The 19,073-nt window shown below is 37.4% G+C and overlaps 1 protein-coding gene across 1 annotated transcript; it reads right to left on the bottom strand.

The window, feature by feature from the left end:
• Positions 1–12,029: 12,029 nt before the first annotated feature.
• Positions 12,030–19,033, bottom strand: LOC122670088 (IAA-amino acid hydrolase ILR1-like 6). Its single transcript, XM_043867051.1, has 5 exons — positions 18,495–19,033; positions 18,209–18,334; positions 16,188–16,502; positions 12,714–12,842; positions 12,030–12,588 (listed from the first exon to the last, which is right to left on the bottom strand). The coding sequence occupies exons 1-5, from the start codon at positions 18,981–18,983 to the stop codon at positions 12,223–12,225; spliced, it is 1,425 nt and encodes a 474-aa protein (XP_043722986.1). The 5' UTR covers positions 18,984–19,033; the 3' UTR covers positions 12,030–12,222.
• Positions 19,034–19,073: the final 40 nt, after the last annotated feature.

The following is a 19,073-nucleotide window of genomic DNA, read 5'->3' as shown; positions in this document are numbered from 1 at the left end:
CATCCTCATCTTAAGACCTCCTTTTTCACGTTGGCGCGTGAGGTTCCACTTATGGCTACGCGGTTTACGCGTGAGCCGTTCGATTTTATCAAACTTTCTCTTCTTTTCAGACGGCATCGTAAATCATCACGCTTCTGTGATTGGAATCGGTTCTACAACTTGCCCAGGTCAATAAAGGAACTCGGCCGATTCGAGCATGATTTTATTTAATGATGAGGGTAAATCCGTAAAATGCTCCCTGTGTTTAAAAGCTAACACTCCACAAATGGAGACAAGAAAAAGGTCAGAGATGGGAAATTTGAAAATCTTTTTGTCTAATCCCCAAACTTTCAAAGTACATTTCTCATAATTTTACATACGAATATGATTGGAGGGGGGTGGGGATGCAAACTTTCTCTTTCCGTGGGTTAAAATACATTTTTAATGCTAAAATACCTCAACTTGTGTGCACACATGTGTATGCTATCATCCCTGTGTCTATCTCTTTCTTCGATCTTGCTATTTTTTAATGTGAGAGCATTCTTTGTGGGGATCGCAAGGGCCACACACATGCGGTAGCTAATGAGACTGCACACACTAGCATCTCGGGGATTTAAACCCATGTACATCAGCATCTATAGATGGTAATTAGTGATAACTTTTTACTGTCGCAAAGAGTGTTCATTATTTTCACTTTGCCACTGACAATTCCAACTCCCGTCTTCCGCTCGTTCTTCTCACCCCACCCTCTTTTCTCACTGTCATCCTCCTAGCTTATGCTCTTCAATGGGAGCATTTCGACAAAGCTCCAATCGCAAGTTATATTATAGCTTCTTTTGGTTGTGGATGCAAAGGAGAAGTTTTGTCAAGAAATTGAGGTGGTGACGATGGATATGTCGCATTAATGGAGTCCATTTCAAGTTTTTGAGCTTTAGAAATGTAGGAGAACCTACCACGGCTTTGGTCTGGCAATATCACTAAGAAATGATAGAGGCAAGGGTGGGAGTGTGGGACTGGGGGCTTAAGGGGGTGGAGGGTAGAGTTAGTTGTGTAGAGCTGGAGGCCATGGTCTAGGTTACCCACATATCAAATTTTAAATTCTAATTCAATCAAATACCCCCTTTTGTATTAGCACACATCTTATGTATGTCTATACATGTGTACCAATACTGTAGACATTATTGAGTACTCTCCCAATGGAAAATTATCTCCTCCAATTTTCTGTCCGGCCCAGTTCCACCCCACCCCCCCTTCTGTTAGAGGCACTGGGAAACTAGGCCAAGCAAGAAACTGAAGGGGATAAAGATCCCTCTCCCAAATCCAAATGAGAACAAAAGATTTAGATTAAAAGACCAAAATCTGAAAATAGGGAGAGTCCAGCTCAATCTATCTAGGGACCACAACCCAAATCTCCACCGATTTTTAAAACTTGCTATATTAGTTGCCCTAGAGATCACATCCAATATAATGAACATATGAGGTGAAACACATCCATGAGTACCTCATGTGATTTTGATACATCAAATCAACTTATTTATACCTATTAGCTATTACCTAACATTAGTGTTTTATTATTCTTGTGGTGGTACATATCAACTATGCATTTTTGTGGAAACAAACTTTCTTGGCTCTTTTATCGTTGTTGACTCCTTTTTGATGTGTTGTAGTTCGATCCATTGGCAACTTCACAAAAAAAAAAAAAAAATCTCATTTTTTTAGGGAAATTTTCAACGACCCCCCCCCCCCCTCAGTTGGACCGTGGAATTAATGCCACGCTATGAAGTGCCTATATATCAATTTGGACCCAAAAACAAACGGGGTTAAGTGTGTGTAATGGAAATAACTAAACTACCCTCTACACTAAAATATTAAAAAACAAATGATAAAATAGAAAAAAGGGTTGGGGTTTTCAAGGGTGTCTTTTGGACCATTGGATCTGAACAAATAAATCTTACGTGTTGATTTGGAATAAAACATAAATTTGGGAATCCACTCTTCCTCTCGAAACCCCATTCCCTCCCTGACCTGCATTTCGCTCCGGCAGCTGTCGTCCCCGACTCCATGCCTCTGTCGTATTTACCCTCCAATAAATCAGTAGCCATTTGTTTGTCTGGGTATAAATAAATAAAAAATCTACGAAGGCAGTCATGGATGCCATTAAGGGACAGGGAGACTGGCAATGGTGGCTACCGGGGTGAGGTCGTCCTCCCTCCTGTGACCTGTGATCGCTTTAATAAAAAAAACCTGCAGAAACGGACAGCAAGGTGATTGGTTAAAGGGCAGCGACAGAGATGGTTGCCGGAGTGAATATCTCTCTCCGGTAACCTGTAACTGTTTAGATTTAAAAAAAAAAAAAAAAAAAAACTGGGCAGCCAGGCTGCCATAACCGTGATGCTCTCATGGGCCAGCCCCAGCCGGGCTTCCCCTTTACCAGTTTTGTTGCGGTCGCCGGCCTCTCAGGTAACCTGCAGATTTAAAAAAAAAAACAAATTCTGCAAGTCATAGGGTGGGTTAGGTAACCGAATTTGGAAGAATGGGTATTTTTTTGGGTTGTTTTTCCCGCAAATGGGCACCGACCGAAGTTTCATTGTTGTTTGCCGTGGTTTTTGAAAACCGGAGCACCGTCGGGTGAAGCCGCAGTTGGCGGCGATTTAACTCCAAAGTATCCAGGCACAAGTGTTGATTCCCATCTTTCCATTTCTTCCATGTTGAATCAAACCCTAAACGATTTTAAGATGAATGTTGAAAAAAAAAATTAGAGAAATCAGAAGAGAGCAAAGGGAAACCCTTCTTCTTGGTTCGATTCAATTTCTTCTTCCTTTCGATCAAAGGCGAGCATGAGTTCTTGGGAAGATCCATTTGAATTTTTTTTACCTAAATCTGAATCCATTTGCAGGTTTGGGAAGATGAGTTGCAGGTTTGGGGGAAACGATTTGATGAAGATAGAGGGCATTTTGGTCAGATGACTTGGTTCACTTGTTTTAAGGAGAAGGGCAAAACAGTCTTATAAAAAAATCTAACCTGCTCACATCACTAATTAACAGTTCAAAGATTTCCGTTAGTTTTTGGGCTCATATTGATATATTGGGACTTAATAGGATAACATTAATTCCACGGTCCAACGGAGGGGGTGTCATCGAAAATTTCCCTTTTTTTTATATGTTACCGAACCCGTGAGATTCGCCTATCAACTCCATTCAATAGGGGAGTTAGGGGTGTTTATGTTATTTTAGATGAACATTTATGTTAATCTATCTGCATTTATTACCTAGTGTATATGCACGGTCGTCCATGAAAACTTCTACCTTAAAAAATATGAAAAATAGAATACGATCCCAAGTTCCCCTACTCGCATGACAAAATAAACCATTGAAAAAAAATGTAGGACTATGAAAAAGGTGCATGGGACGACTAGGGGTTGCAATTGTAGTCGTTGCAATTTCAGAAGATCATCCACCTAGGTGATCTGTAGTTTTTCCCTTGATTGAAAATGTTTAAGGGATATGATATTATAATAACTAATAGTATCCTAAACCAATTTGAAATTATTACTAGCTAGCTATTAAGTGTTGGAGATTTCTATTTAAGTCATAATTAAAAAAGTTCTAGTTGATAGAAATATTAAGTAGACTTCTTCTTCATGGAGAAGCCTATTGGAGCCAGAGATTAAGAGTTCTTAGGCTTGAAGCAGGTGACCAAAATATGCAGTGCTTTTAAAAAGAAGATTGACCATTCATCATGAACTAGAAATTTGCTCCCATTGCCTGTTTTATTGGGATCCCTTTAATGTAGTCTTTAGCCTTTAATTAATTGTATTACTTTTTTTTTTAGACTTTCAGGTCTTTCTCTATTAAAATTTCTTTTCAATTAAAGATTTCTATTCTTACCCAGAAAAAGGGGCGCTGTTCTCTGTGCCGCAGCACAGGCTACACCCAGGCACATGGGGGTGGGTGCAATGACCACCCTGCCCCCCTGAGTGGCAGGCTCATGTGCCTGGACGTAGCTTGTGCTACGGCACAGAGAACATTCTCCCCAAAAAAATTTAGATGTTTCTATTTATATACTAGTAAATTTTGAAAAAAGAATTTCATGATAGAGGATGTCACATTTTCTTTAATTTCTGTGTTTGGGTATATGGATTTTATTAAAAACACAAACAAAAAATACAATTCAATCCATCAAAGCCAAGAAAAATTTTCTTATTCAAAGATATCACCATTCCCTAACAGCAATATCAAGAATAACTTTCTTTCTACCTTTGGACAATCGCTTGAAAAGATCAGATGAGATCTTAACCAACTTTAACATCTAAAATGTCACTGCAACACGGCAATCACAAAAGAAAAAGTCTCTCTTCGTAGTCAAATATTCAATCACCTCTCTTGCATTAGATATGTCTTCTGGTCTTCGCATTCCTTTTATTTTGCTCTAATGTTCATTTCATTCCATTGTTGACGCATGTACGTCGTGATGGTTTGTTATGAGTTGAGATCCTCTACACGTACATTTCAAGTGCCAATGCCTATCCTTTTTGCTTTCATAAATACTCTTTTGGGTTTATGAACCAAGAGAAGGAAATCTGATGATTTGAAAGGGTTTCTTCTCTCTCTCTCTTTTTTTTTTTCTTTTTTTTTGGGGTTTACATTCTAACCGGGCTAAGAGGATCCGGTTGCCAAAATGGGTTGGGCTTCATGAAATGGTGCAAAGCAATCTGTACTACACGATCAGTTTGTGCCAGGTGTTGCGCTGTGAAGGTGGCACTGCCCATCACTGCCAGATTAAAGAATTGGAGAGGATTTTAATCTGTCTAATAGGGCTTGTTCTAGTATATAGACGCTAGATTGGGTTAGCCTAGTACGGGATCGGTTAAAGGACTTGATTTAACGCGTTCTATCAACTCTAAAGTTTTTGGCATACGGATCTAACATTTGGTATCAGAGCCAGCCTTCATGTCATAGGTTTGAGTCAAGAAAAGGACTACCTGGAGTAGAGTGAAATCGTACTTGTTGTTAGGTAAACACCTTGGAGCAGAGTAAAGATACTTGAAAAAGACTATCTACCGCCAAAGTGAGAATCACTAAAAACGACGATTACAGAAACATGATGATCTATTATATACCTAGCTAATGGGACCACAAACATACACACCCGTACAAGAGCATGAGACCTCATAAGCATGAGCATTAAAATAAGAACTTCCAAAAGGGTTCAAAGGTGATCCACCTACCACCCTTTAACAGTACATGTACCCATATAAATTGAAGCACAAATAACTTTTTTGAATGAGATTAATTTACCTTTTTGAACAAAATATGAAGAAGCAGTAGGCAATCTTTTTCATTTATACAGATTTAAAGATGATCCACCATTAAATGTTTGCGTATGAGACGATCGAGGGTTACTATGTTTGGTTGCCTTGACTTATAAGCATAGTGGGTCCCATCCTTACCTTACTAGAAATGAGAATCTTCTCCATTAATTGTGGTTTGATCGGGCCATGCAAATCATAGAAGATCTCATGCTTAGGAAGAAACAAAGAATGACTGAAATCAACTTAAAAGTAATAAATTTTTTTTTATCCCTTTCTCCAATGTAAGGCAGCTTTATGGTCAGTATCTCTTGCAAATAAATTTGGTAAAATGGGAAGAACAAAAGCTTTTAGTGTCAAATTTTGTGTACAACTTAAAATAGGTTTTACCTAAAGTGGGGCTAAAGAATACAATGCTGATGGCCATTTGAGATTTGATTGATTGGTGGACTCTTCAGAAAATCACTATTGTCTTTAATTAATTACCGAATGATATATATAGAGCCATCAATCCCCCTCATGGCATAAGCAAACACTCTATGAATCTACTCTCAGATCTTTTCCCTTCTGGTGGACACAGGAGCTAAAACAATTTTGAAAGATCCAAAATATTTTGTATTATTTGCAGATCATAAAATCATAAGTATTAGAAGAAACTTACCAAAAATAAATAAAGAAAGAAAGTTCATGTGGTGTGGTGTAAGGGTAGGGTGGGTGTACCACCCATGCCCAGCCAAGGGGGGGGGGGGCGAAATGATTGCCCCGCTCCTCATGAAAGGTGGAAATTCCACCCCCATGATGTCATTGTGCACGTTCTCATTAGCTCCCATGTTGGGCCATGCTCTCCCACAAAGAACACCTATGATATTTTGAATTTTGATTGGCTCTTATTTATACACTGCATAAATTGGAATGGCTTTTCATCTCGGTCCAATATCTACTACATGTCAAGTTTAATGAGACGCAATGTTTGTGGATTGGTAGAACCTAAGGTCCTTTATTTAATTACACGCCAAGTTTTAGCCTAAAAGAAATTTTTGGGTTATAAATTCCCAAACCTCTCAATATTTTGCAAACAAAATATCGTTTTCATGTTGGTGTTCCAAGATTGTCCAAATTATAATTTTATTCCTTTCCAAAAAGAAAATGCCTTTGATCATCTCTAAATGTGATTCTAACCATGTAGTTTTCCTATGTATTTACTTGAATTGTTACATTAATTTTACTAGACCTTCAAGAAAATTTCATAAGATATGAAATATCTCAGTGTTAGGTGGTAAAAGTCTATGTTTAATATGACTAAACCTATCTTTTCTTTGTTGTGCTTTTCTTTATTTTCCTTAGTAAGCAAGATTTCATTCATTCGAACAACAATAAACAATTACTAGTGTTTCTCTCTCTCTCTCTCCTTTTATACTTATATCTTGGGTCTTGCTCTTAGACTTGTCACTAAAACCCTATTGGGGTTTGTGAACCCTAGGATGGTGAATGAACCATCTCTATGGGTGGAGGAATACTTTGTCCTAAGAAAATACATCTTTTCGGATAAAACATATTGGGAGATGGATAGGTACACCATCTATGTACAGTAAACTAGCAGGTGGCACTAATGGGAGTACGAACTAGGCATCATACAGGAGGGGTAGAGGGTCATTTCAAAGCAGAGGAAGAGAGAAACACACAGTGGGTGTTAGCTCGCAGTACATATCTATTAAACATATTTTCAATGTATCTCATTAAAACTTGTCCCCCCAAAAATATCCTTGCGAGACCCATTATAAATGAGATATAAAAAGAGATATGTCAATCATATTTCACATCCTATATGATACATAAATGATCTATGCCCTATTACATCCTTCCTATAACAATACTTCTTTTTAGTGGGTTTAATGATTAGGTACTAAAGTTGATAGGTTGATATAGAAGATCCAATTGCAATGTATGGCATTAAATTCAAATAAAAGTTTCTTTTGTACATTATATGGTTGGTTTTATTGAGGATTTTAAAAAATTTTAATTAGGAGAAAATTTTCCAATTTTCCTTCACACACGTAAAGTAAACAACCATAAATCTACCGTCATTATTATCTTTCACAGTTTCACAACATCTATTCAAACACAATGAAAGACAAGTTCACCATAACTTGAGGAAAAGTCTGTCGTTTAAACTATATCTTTTAGGTTTTGATAACAGTGTAATTTTATTTATTTATTTATTTATTTTGAAATATATATAGAGAGAGAGAGAGAGAGAGAGAAAGAAAGAAAGGCTTCTTTTTCTTAATGGGGACTTTTAATAGGCATTTTCCTCGTAAAGTGATTTATGGAAGATCTTCAGAATGCACATGTAAGTAGATCTTACAAAGGTCTCCAAAGATTTATGTGTTCAATTTATTACTTGTTATGGTGCCACAAGAACCTAATCATATCCCTTGTATGTTTCCACCAAAAATACTTGAAAAGACTTTCAAATCTTTTCAAAATTTGGCCATTCTCACATTCATTTCAATAACCATCCACGACAAGAAAACATATGGATATAAATAATTGAGTCACTTTTTAAAATACAGATGGGGATTAGAAGTAAAATAATTAAAAAAAAAAAAAAGATATTTTGTAAATAAGGGTTAGCGAACTTTGCAAAGTTTAATATGCATATGGGAAAAAGTATGATGTCTGGTCGTGTAGATCATGTGCTAAAACACAAGAGTACGTGAAATTACTATCTCACCCCTTGTGAAATAAAAAATCTCATCTATGTTGATGTCCTTACGCACACTCTCATTGATCTCTTGCCCTATGCTTATTTATAAGTCAAATAAACATTTAAAAGTTGCGAAAAAATAAAAAAATATCATTAATCCTTGTTATTATATATTAAAGGTCAATGGTATTTTTTAAGTTGTGTGCAGTTTACACCCAAACACGGACTCTGAAATGACCATCCTACCCCTATTACAAAAGTAAAATCCCCCCAAGCGATGCCCCTACAGGCACTCCTATTGGTCCCTTCACTGGTGCACAGACCACACGATCGGGCAACTTTCTTCTTCCCTATTTTAATTTAGGGAAAAATTCACACACACACATGAAGTGATCTTTCTACCCTCTATTTATGAAACCGTTCGATCGTCTTCATATTGGTATGCTCTTTATGTCACTTGCTCAAAGAATCCTATCCATATAATCTATTATATGCTGCTGTGGGTTGAAACAACTTACAAATTAGGGCTGTGTTTGGTATACATTCTTGGAATGCATTTTAAGTTGATTTTACATTCTCCAACAATAAAAACAACCACAATGGGATCAGATTTACTATGACTTAGCATCTTTTGAACTTTATCAAATCCAACCATTTGGAACATTAACTCTTCTTCTTCTTCTTCTTCAATAATAATAATAATAATAATAATAATAATAATAATAATAATGATCATAATAATAATAAATAAATAAATAAAAACAAAATATATTCACAGTGTTTTTAACTGATATATGTACTTGTGTCGTGGATAGTTTCTTTAACAGTTTTAAGTCACATTTCTTCCCTTTTCCACATCACTAATTTGATGCGGACTTGTGCCCTGTGATCCACATCGTATAATGACGCCAAAAAAAAAAAAATAAAAAAAATAATAATAATAAATTAAAACCATTCCAAATTAAAAGTATTTCTAGTTTAAGTCGTTAATGGCTTTTAGAGGGCTTCAAAGTTAATTGAAAGATAATACACATAGTTAAAAAAAAAAAAAAAAAAAATTATACTAATGGTGTCTTCTCTTTATGATGCTTTAAGACCATGTTCTTCCATCTTGACTTGAAGACTCGATCTACAGTCCTTGCATGAGACAACCATTCTTCTTTTGCTCCACAATTCTTAAATGTTAATTTCTTCAACATATACTCTTCTTTGATATCTTTCTAACATGAGATTATATAAATTTTTACATTCAACACACATATTAGTAATCAAAGTATTATCATTCAAGTTGTTTCATCACTAAAACACAGAGACATGCACGGATCCTTCGATCAATAGTATGCATGTTTCTAACATTATTTTGCAACGCATATCTGAAGGTAATGGTCACAATCTTCTTCTTTCTTTATTTTCAGTTTATCGTATTCGTTATACATTATTATTTTTAGCATCCATATCATATCATAGCATCAATCTTCTAAGAAGGCCAGTTGATAAACCAGGTAGACCAGGGTATCTAGCTAACACCTTCCTTGAATAGTAACCTAACGCCGTACCTAATCTATGGTTTGACCAATCCATATTAGAGTCATACATGGAGTCTAATTGCCAGGTCTTAGACCCTAATCTAGATGGTGACTCATACCCCTTATCGTTTCCCCTTCTTTCGAGGAAGGGATAAGATCCGTCGACATTGGTTCTCACATTCTCACATGGTAGTACAAAGATTCGATCCCTCAACCATGTTATATATCATAATTTTTTGTCATAATTTCCAATTTTACCTGACAGACCTTTCACTCAGAGCTCTTTCTTAGGGGTTGGAAAAAATTCACTAGACTGAGTTTTTCTTCGGTCAGATGGATGTAAGAGGGTATCACACACGACCTGAGATATCCATCTCGCCCGATAGGGGATGTTTAATGACCCTAGGATGGTGGGTGATCCTTCAACCACTGATGTAGGAAAACTTCCCCCATTTTCATTCCCCTGTCATGAGTCTCATGACTCAGCTTAAGATTGGTTTGTTAGGCCTTCCATTGACAATGAACATATAAGTTAAGAGTGGTGTAGGTTATTGTGTCATATCATGCACATTTACATCATTTTAGTTTTCATCAAATCATGTCAAAACTATCACAACCCTACCCTACCCACGCATTTCTTAATCATGTTAAAGCATTGCAACCATAAATAACACAATCTACTTATTTATTAAATAGGGTTGTAACTGTATCAACCACTCATAGGATAACATGCCAATGTCCATTTTAGTTTTGGATCAATGAGCCGTTTAGTCACAAAAAAGAGAACCATTTAGTCATGTTAGAATTCGTTTACATCTTTTTTGGTAATCATTTACATCATATGATCCTCTTTAATTTGTTCCTTAGGAAGAAGAAGTTGACATGTTTTAGATAAAGATAAAATAATAATGAAATTATCCTTGGCAACATTATAATTTAAAAAGCATGATTTGATTTCCAAGCTGAATGTGTATTCTCTAACAACTTCTAATTGTGACCCTCATAACAACTTAGGCAGATCACATCAAAAGGTTTAGAAAATCAGATTAGAACAAAAATGGATTGGAATTGACTAAATTGACCTATGTTGGTCCTGATTAACCTCCATTCTTTGTTTATTGAGTTAGGTCAAATCAGACAGATTTTCATTAGATCTTAGGACAATTTGAATCAAGATTGATGGAGACCAATCCTAGATCCAATTCCAATTCCAAAATTTTAAATCTTGTATCACATACCTGCAACTCTTAACAAAACAAGTTTATTGGTACATACCTTAATGGGCCTAATCGTTGTCATTGGTGGGTTGTGTTAAAAGTTGCTGCAGAAAGTTTTCGGTGGGTGAAGGAAAAATACACTCATTTAGAGTCATAAATATTTTGTTCAACCGGAGCAAACCCAGGATCTTGGTTCAGGTTTAAAGAAATTAACAACCAGAGTAAACCCAGAAAAGTCGACGACCTTCGATCACAAAAACCATCCTTCTTCATGAAGTTGCTACTACCACCATGCAGCAACAATCAAGGCAACTCCAAGGTATTTTCCAGGATTGCCCTGATTATGGTTGCTAGGATAACCTTAAAGTGAGATCTCCATAGCATCACTTTGGACAAATTTCAAGATCAGAACAATCATAGGGCAACCTTAAAAGTGTGATGATCTTCCGATATGAGCCCTTCTCTACAGCATATCTTTCTAGGGCTAATATGAATGGACTAACCAAGCCTATAATGGACCTGGGCTTGCAATTAGAGCCCAAAACAAAAGAGTTTTAATGGGAACCTTTCATTGGGAAATACAAAGTTTCAATGTTCTTGTATTAGACCATTCAGGCCTTCAACCATGAGGGTTCCTTTCATGGCCTGGTTCAAGCTAGCCAATAAGTTGAGATGGTCAGACCACCAAACCGATTGGTTTGGCTACAACTGCCCTGTCCCAGGTTCATTTTGAAACAAACAAGCCATATGAATTTCATTCCTGCAAGCTTTTCCTGTGGCCTTAGAATATAACTTACTCTAGCAATTGCCTGCAAAACCTGAAGTTCACTTGGTGTGGATCATAGTACCCGAAGAATGACTAACACCTTGAAGTTCGACCAGAATGCTGTAATCTCATCAAGACCTTTGGATGCTTTCAACAGGAAAGTTCTTCAATATACAATATATACAACACTCGGATTCAATTTACATGAGGAACCTTTCTTTCTTACTCCATCTGGTAGCAAGGGAAATAAAGGAAAGGAAAGGAAAGTGAAACTATATCAGAACAAAAAAGAGAACTTTTGGAATTATTAACTAACAAAGATTACATCTAGAAAGTAAAATTGTTAAATATTGTGATCAAGTCCAAACCATTCCAAATCTGATCATAAATTTTACCTTGGAAATTAACTTGGATTTAAAAAGGAAAATAAAGATTACACCTGAAAACCATAATTATCAAAGATGATAAGAGATATAAATAAGTTACACAATCATGATTACAAAACTTCTCTTTTTTCCTTTTTTAAACCAATTTCACTTCCCTTCCCTTCATTTTACTTACAACCAGAGGAAGCTTCTACAACCCAACTAAAGGGGAAAAAAACACAGAGAAGTTACTGAACTAGAAAAGATTTTTCGTGAGTGATGGCTTTCGTTAATCTTCCCACGTCCATTCAACTTACCAATAGCACCTGTTTTCCAATTCTCAGGAATACAATCTCATCCATGCTCGTTTAGGTACCTTTCAGCAATTGCAGCATGAGCTGCAGCACCAATGGGAAGAACGTCTTCATCAATCATGAAATAAGGAGAGTGACCCGAGTGTGTTGATCCTAATGTTTCATTCCTCACACCAATGTAAAAGAAGGCTGCTGGGATTGCCTGTGAGTAGAAGGAGAAGTCTTCTGCACCCATCATCGGTTCGACCACCCTGAAATTCTTGAGACCCACCAAATCTATGGCTACCTTCTTTACATGCTCATACATATGTTCATCATTCACTGTTGGAGGGTATATCAGGTTTTCCTTCTCAAAGAAGTCAACAGTGGCAGAACATCTGTAGACACTAGCCTGTTCTACAATCACCTGTTTAGAGATGGAGCAGTTGAGAGCTCATACATATATAAATACACAAGTAAAGAATTTTAAAGACCTGGTGCTACTCTCTAGATTTGATCTGCTTAGTTAAGAGCATTGGAACTTTGACATACCTCCTCAATCCTTTGTAGGAGACGATAGAAGCTTGAGTTGGAGAAAGCCCTGAAGGTACCAGATAAAATAACAGATCCAGGAATCTGGTCAAGATTATCCCCTCCATTAAATGAAGCCACTGACACTACCTGAAATAGAAAATAACAATGACTTAATTTGGAAAAGTCAAATAACAACATGAAAGGTAAGAAATATGGACAGTCACTAAAATATATATTAAAAAAAAAAGGGGTTGCAATTCAGCTAACCAGATCTTGACATAATCCGAGTAAACTCGCAATTGGACACTCAAAACCATCATCAAAGTAATGTCTCAAGTTAGTATCAGTAATGCACCAAATCAGCACCCTCAAAAGATGGAAAGAGGAAGCATAGATTTAAAGAGAGAGAGAGAGAGAGAGAGAGAGAGAAAAGAGGTTAACTTTACAGCTTATTGTATTTTTAGGCTAGGTTTGGTATGTATTCACATTTTGAGAAAGTGCATTCTTGATTTTAGAAAGCTTAAATCTCTTAAACGGATTCCTGATACAGAAATGAAATCCCTTTTCGGCATTTCATCGCACAACTCATGGGCAAAATCCTCAGTGGTGTCTGTAGAACCCAATCCAAAGCATGGAAACAATTCCTCATGATGGAACCACTCCTCCCTGAAGGTGCAAGCAGATTTCACTATAAATTTGGCCACAGTGATAGATGCAACAGCTTCTCACTGGAAGCTCTGTGAGAAGCCGGAAAAGATTAGAAGAAGAAGCAGCAGAAATCCAGTTCTAAAAGAATGTCCCAGCGCACGAGGCTCCCGCTACAGAAGGGTCTGGGAGGGGCAAATGTACGCAGCCTTACGCCCCACTTCCCAAAGAGGCTGTTCCATGTTTCAAACCAGCAACTTGATGGTTGCAATAGCGCAACTTAACCGCTGCAACAAGGCTCGCTCGCCCACTATGCAGAAATCCAAGTCTAAAAATTATTTAAAAAAAAAAAAATCTTTTTTGCAGGTTGATACCTGGTGAAGCACAGAATCTTGAGCAGAATGAGGGAGGGTAGGTAGAGAGTGGAGGGGAGGTGATGGTGGTTTTGATGGGATTCAAACAGAGAAAAGAGTAAACCCTCTCTGAGAGGCAGAAAATGTGGTTGTAAGGAAGACTGACAAGCCCGTTTAGCCACCTGTAAAGGTTGGGAATCCTACTAATTAGGAATGGAAGGGAACGGGAGAGAATACATGCTAGGCAAGCCCAGCCTCAAGGTGCAAGACCCACATGGAAGCAAACCTCACCAACTCCTGTTGCAGGAATGGGCTGACAGCGTCCCCACACAAGCCCAGGAAATCTCTCATCAGGCAGTGCTCCACTTTGTTTGCACCGTTCTGGAGCTTCATCAATACTGATTGCCCTTGTTTGACACCCTATGCCATCATCAGACGATCCAAATTGGTCAATGTACCAGTAAAGGAGCTCAAATTCAATCCACCCATTACTCCATCACCCATAGCAGCAGTGGCAGCGGTGAATATCAAATGCATCAGATCTTTGAGATTCTCTGGTTGCTTGGTATGCCTGAGCAAATGACCATTGAAGCCTCTTAGGGTAATAGTGTTGTTGCCATTGCCATTACCGGGAGTGGAGGAAGCAGAAGAGCTGAGCCCTCCAAACCAATCGAGGAACGAAGGCCTGGCTAGAACACAAACATGGAATAGGTTAAAAGTACATCCCAGAATAGGCCTCATTCTCAGACAGATGCCAGGATTTGAGAACAGGAATGTATACCAAATGGCCTTTTTGACATTTCTGTTCTCGATCTACAATGTATTCCAAGAATGCATACCAAACACAGCCTTAATGTTAGTTAGCAGTGGATGAATCTGGATTTAGGTCAGTAATGATTGTATAAGTGCTATAGTGATAAATAATCTGAGAGTTCCATATCAAGTTTTAATTGCATTAGTAATAAGTTTAGATGGAGTATACAGCTGCATCTGGTATACATTCTGGAATGTCAACAGGTTGTTGGCTCATTCTTGCAAAAGCGTGCTTACTATTTAAACATGCATGTGTTTTAACTAGTTGATCCTTAGGGTCACTTTTATCCTTTTATATTCTAAAATAAAAATCCCTTATCAATATTCCAAGAAGACAGATTAGAGGCGGGAGAGAGAGAGAGTATGTACTAAGCTAGGTTTTCTGCTCCCTTCTTCATCTGTGTCTCAGTTGACTCAAAAGCCCAATCACTGGTGTTTGACAATTTGTTTCATGTAAGGGTGTCAATAGGTCTGGCATCGGGTATCGGTTCCAGAGAGGCTTGGTGTGATCCAAAACCGAATCGAGAACCAAATCAGTTCTGAAAATTGGTATTCAGCTCGATTTGGTTCGTATACTATAAAATATTAATATATTAATATACTATATATACAGTGTTGAAGATTATCGTGCTACTGCTGGGGGCAGTAACAATCTCGATCAGAATATTACATCTGGTCGGATTGGCTCTTCATATTTGTTTCCTTCTCTTATTCTAAGAGTTAGGAGCTGTCCTAGTTCTAGTAGGATTGTTTAGTCCTAGTCTATTTATGTTTTATTTTGATTCCTATTGTAATTAGGAGTAGGTAGATTAGTTCTGATTTATTCATATTGTAACTAGGATTCCTAAATTAGTTAGGAATCCTCTCTTTATTTGGAGTTTCAATTATATAAATAAAGCATGGGTGAGGGAGACTGTCAAGTTCGATCACTCTCTTGACAGTTCTCCTCTCTTCTCCACTTCTTATTCTTCTTCTCTTCCCATTCTCGTTTTGGTTTCTTTATAGTCTCTGCTGTTACAGTTTTAGAGTTCTATTTAATCAAAGTTTCTGCTGTATGATTCTGGTTTCTCATAGGTTTGCTAGTGTTTGTCATCTTTAGCCTAGCTTACCTCATCAGAATTAGTACTTTAAATGGAGTCAAAATTAATTGTTTGCTCTGAATCAGGACTGATAAAGTAAGTAACGCAATCCTACAGAATTTACAAATTCAAAGCCTATATAACAAAAAGATGTGCCTATTCCAAGATGAAACACTAGTCAAAGATTCATATTTATTTCAAAAAGATCAAGCATATTTATACCAGGGCCAGAATAGGAGAAGTGTTTCAAGCTCCGTCTGATGTAAGTAAAGGGAAGGGAAGTGAAATCAGTTTTAAAAAGAAATTTAAAACATTTATAATCATAATTTTGTAACTACCTTAAACTCTTGCTAAATACAGTAATCACACTTTCCAAATGGAATCTTTTATTTCCTTCTTAAACCAAGGAATTTGGTTGCAAAATGTAGTAAGATTTAAAAAAAAAAACTGAATTTGGAAAGTTTTGGAGTTAGTTACATAATCATGTTAGGTAATAATTACAGAAGCTTCCATTTTAGTTTTGATTTGATTTCAATTCCCTTCTCTTTATTTCAATTGGAGTCAAACAGAGCCTCAGTGATTCGTTTTAAGGAAGAACAGACCTGTGAGTCAAGTGGATTTGCTTCACGAGATACAATATTCTGTAGGCTGATTACGGCAGCAGAGCCAGCCAAAACAGGATCAACAGACTGATGTGGACTCCCTGCATTGCCCCCCTTTCCACTTATCACAGCTCTAAAGAAGCCACAGCCAGCCAGCAAGGGACCAGGCCTTGAGCCAATGGTTGCTGTTGGATTCTCATGTGATACATGAACAGCAAAGATGGCCTCCACATTCTCCAAAGCCCCATCTGCCATCATCCGCTTTGCACCATTCCCAGCTTCTTCAGCTGGCTGAAAAAGCACTATCACAGTTCCCTGTTGTAGAAAGAACATATGGCATCAACAATAAAATTTCCACATCAACTATTTTTTAATTTTTATGACAGATGTGATCATTTTCTATCCAGAAAGATGGATCCTGGTCATCTCTATAGTGTAAAGCTCATCATAACCACCACAAGTAAAATTCAATCAGGTTAGGCTAGTCAAAACACAAATCAGATCAGGAATCAATTTCAAACTCCTCAACAACACGATGTGATTTTAAGTTAACCACAAAAGACATCACATGACAGTAAAAAAATGATATAGTGATTTCTATCAGGTCATTCCAACATTGTTACCTCTGAGTCATGCTTTTGTATAAAGGATATACCATGTTATTACTCCTTGATAAATGGAGGTTACTCTGTTTCAAATAGACTCGGTACATCAGGTTCTAATTTCAGCATAAGAACAAAGTAGAAAGGAGTTCCAATGTCCACTTGTTTAAGCAAGTGAAAATAATATCCTAGTAAAACAAATAATTAGAAACAAGCCAAAATGGAGGAGAACTCTACAACATAGCTCTGAAAAAGGTAACTATTCACAATTCACTCATTTCTTCCACTCATTTAGTATCTCCCACCCACCTCTCTCCTTTTCCATTGGGGATGGAGATAGAAGAGGGTGCTTCAACTTTTTACTCTGCTACAACAGTCATGAACCACTGAAACAGTTCAGTGTATTGTATTCAAGATAAGGCTAGGATGATGAGTCCTAACAGAAGAGGATGAAAGAGGAGTGTGATTCACATGAGGAAATGAAAAAGAAGCCTTTTAATGGCCAACAAGTCTATACCACAAAAAAGAAAAACCATTGGAAGCTGTAGACCACAAAAGAGGATGTGCTATTAAAAATTCCTAATTACATCAGAACAAAGACAAAAGTCTCATAGCAAAACTGCAAAGATAATTCCAAAGCCAACAAAGCAACTTTTACACCTGTCCCTTGCTCTTAACATTTATGCCTGTCCCTCGCTCTTTCTTAAGATCTAAAAACCATGTTTCGCTTAGAAGCCTTTCCCGTTACTGCTTCTGGGATAAACCTCTAGGAATCAAAATCCCATGCATTCATGTGTGAACAATGCAACCAAGGTGCTGAGTAGCTAATCCAATTTACTATTCATTTGGGTCTTCCTTCATTCCGTTTAGATTTAAATTCTTAGCTCTATATTATTGTTTTGGGAGGGAATCTCTCTCCCACAAAGTGTGGTGTAGGGTAAGCGTTGACTCCAAATTAGGTATGAACTTTTTCTTATACTTTAATAAAATTCTAAGGCATACAATTGTTACTAAGACTGTTCTTGATTAAAAAAGAAGTTAAAAGTAAACCAAAAGTGATTAAAAAGAAGACAGAGGTTTTAATATATATATATATATATTTTGCTAAAAAAGAAAAGCATATTCATCACTTCATTAATTTATGCAATTAAGGAAGACTACGCAACCACACAAAGAAAACTTAACAAATAGACTAGGAATCTTGAACATAATCAATAACTTAAAAAATACAACCACCCATGGTTTAACTAAAAAACTCTTAACTGCAGAACACAACTACTAGGATGGCTCAATAGCTTACGCTAAAATCTCTATTCAGCCATTCCAGAGTGTGCTAGATTCTCAATTTCTATCCAGAAAACCCATAACCAACAACCACGTTTTAGGTCTAATAAAACAGAGAATCTATCGCAGACGAACCTTAAGATGATGCTCTCGGCTCTTCAATATCTTAGCAGCACCAATCAACATGGCCACATGCGCATCATGCCCACAAGCATGCATTTTTCCAGGAACTTTGCTCTTGTGTTCCCATTCCACCGCTTCCTGCAACATAATTTCCTTATCAGTCAGAAGCAACTCAGGCAAAGTCTCTGTAACTCCATAAAATCCAATTAACTAACATAACTACCAAAATCAATCACCTTTTTCAAACAAAACTAAAGTGAAAATGCAAACCCCAATTCCCAAAAGAGGAAAAGTGAACCTGAATGGGAAGAGCATCCATGTCAGCTCTGATGGCGACGAAAGGAGGGCCACCAGTACCAATAGAAGCCCTGATGCCTGTCTCGGCCAAAGGGAAGCGGTATTCGATATGCAATCGATCCAACTCGGTCCGAATTAACCTACTCGTCTCGAACTCCTCAAAAGCCAGTTCAGGGTTCTCATGAATCCTTCTCCTCAACCCCTTCAACCACTCAACAGTCTCTGGCCGTGTCGCGAGTTCCAACACTTGTTCTGAGCAATCCTTAGTCCAAGCACCAGATTCCGTGTCTGTTGTCTTTAAAGATAACAATAAACGCCCAGAAGAGCTTCGATTCTTCTTGGTCGAATCCTTGGAGCTAAGATAACGACCGCCCTCGAAGTAAGAGCTGTCGAGATCGGAGGAAGCGACGACCAAGTGGAAGATAAGAAGAGGTATTAAGATTGAGATCAAGAGCCATAGTTGGTTCCGAAGAGAACCCATGAGACCCATCTGGGTTTTTACTAATTCTCAGATGAAGAAGTGAGTGAATATGAGTTTAAAGGAAGAAAAACAGAGGACAGAAGCGAATGGGGACTAGGG

This window comes from Telopea speciosissima, chromosome 7, assembly GCF_018873765.1.
Source record: "Telopea speciosissima isolate NSW1024214 ecotype Mountain lineage chromosome 7, Tspe_v1, whole genome shotgun sequence".
Taxonomy (NCBI): Eukaryota; Viridiplantae; Streptophyta; class Magnoliopsida; order Proteales; family Proteaceae; genus Telopea; species Telopea speciosissima.
This window is presented reverse-complemented; position numbering and strand designations above follow the sequence as displayed.

Excerpts from the sequence above, each read along its gene's own strand:
- LOC122670088 (XM_043867051.1), bottom strand. The coding sequence starts at position 18,983 with ATGGGTCTCATGGGTTCTCTTCGGAACCAACTATGGCTCTTGATCTCA. Across the intron at positions 12,843-16,187 it reads CAAATCCACTTGACTCACAG|GTAGTGTCAGTGGCTTCATT; the intron begins GTCTGTTCTTCC and ends TTTCTATTTCAG. Across the intron at positions 12,589-12,713 it reads TCCTACAAAGGATTGAGGAG|GTGATTGTAGAACAGGCTAG; the intron begins GTATGTCAAAGT and ends ATCTCTAAACAG.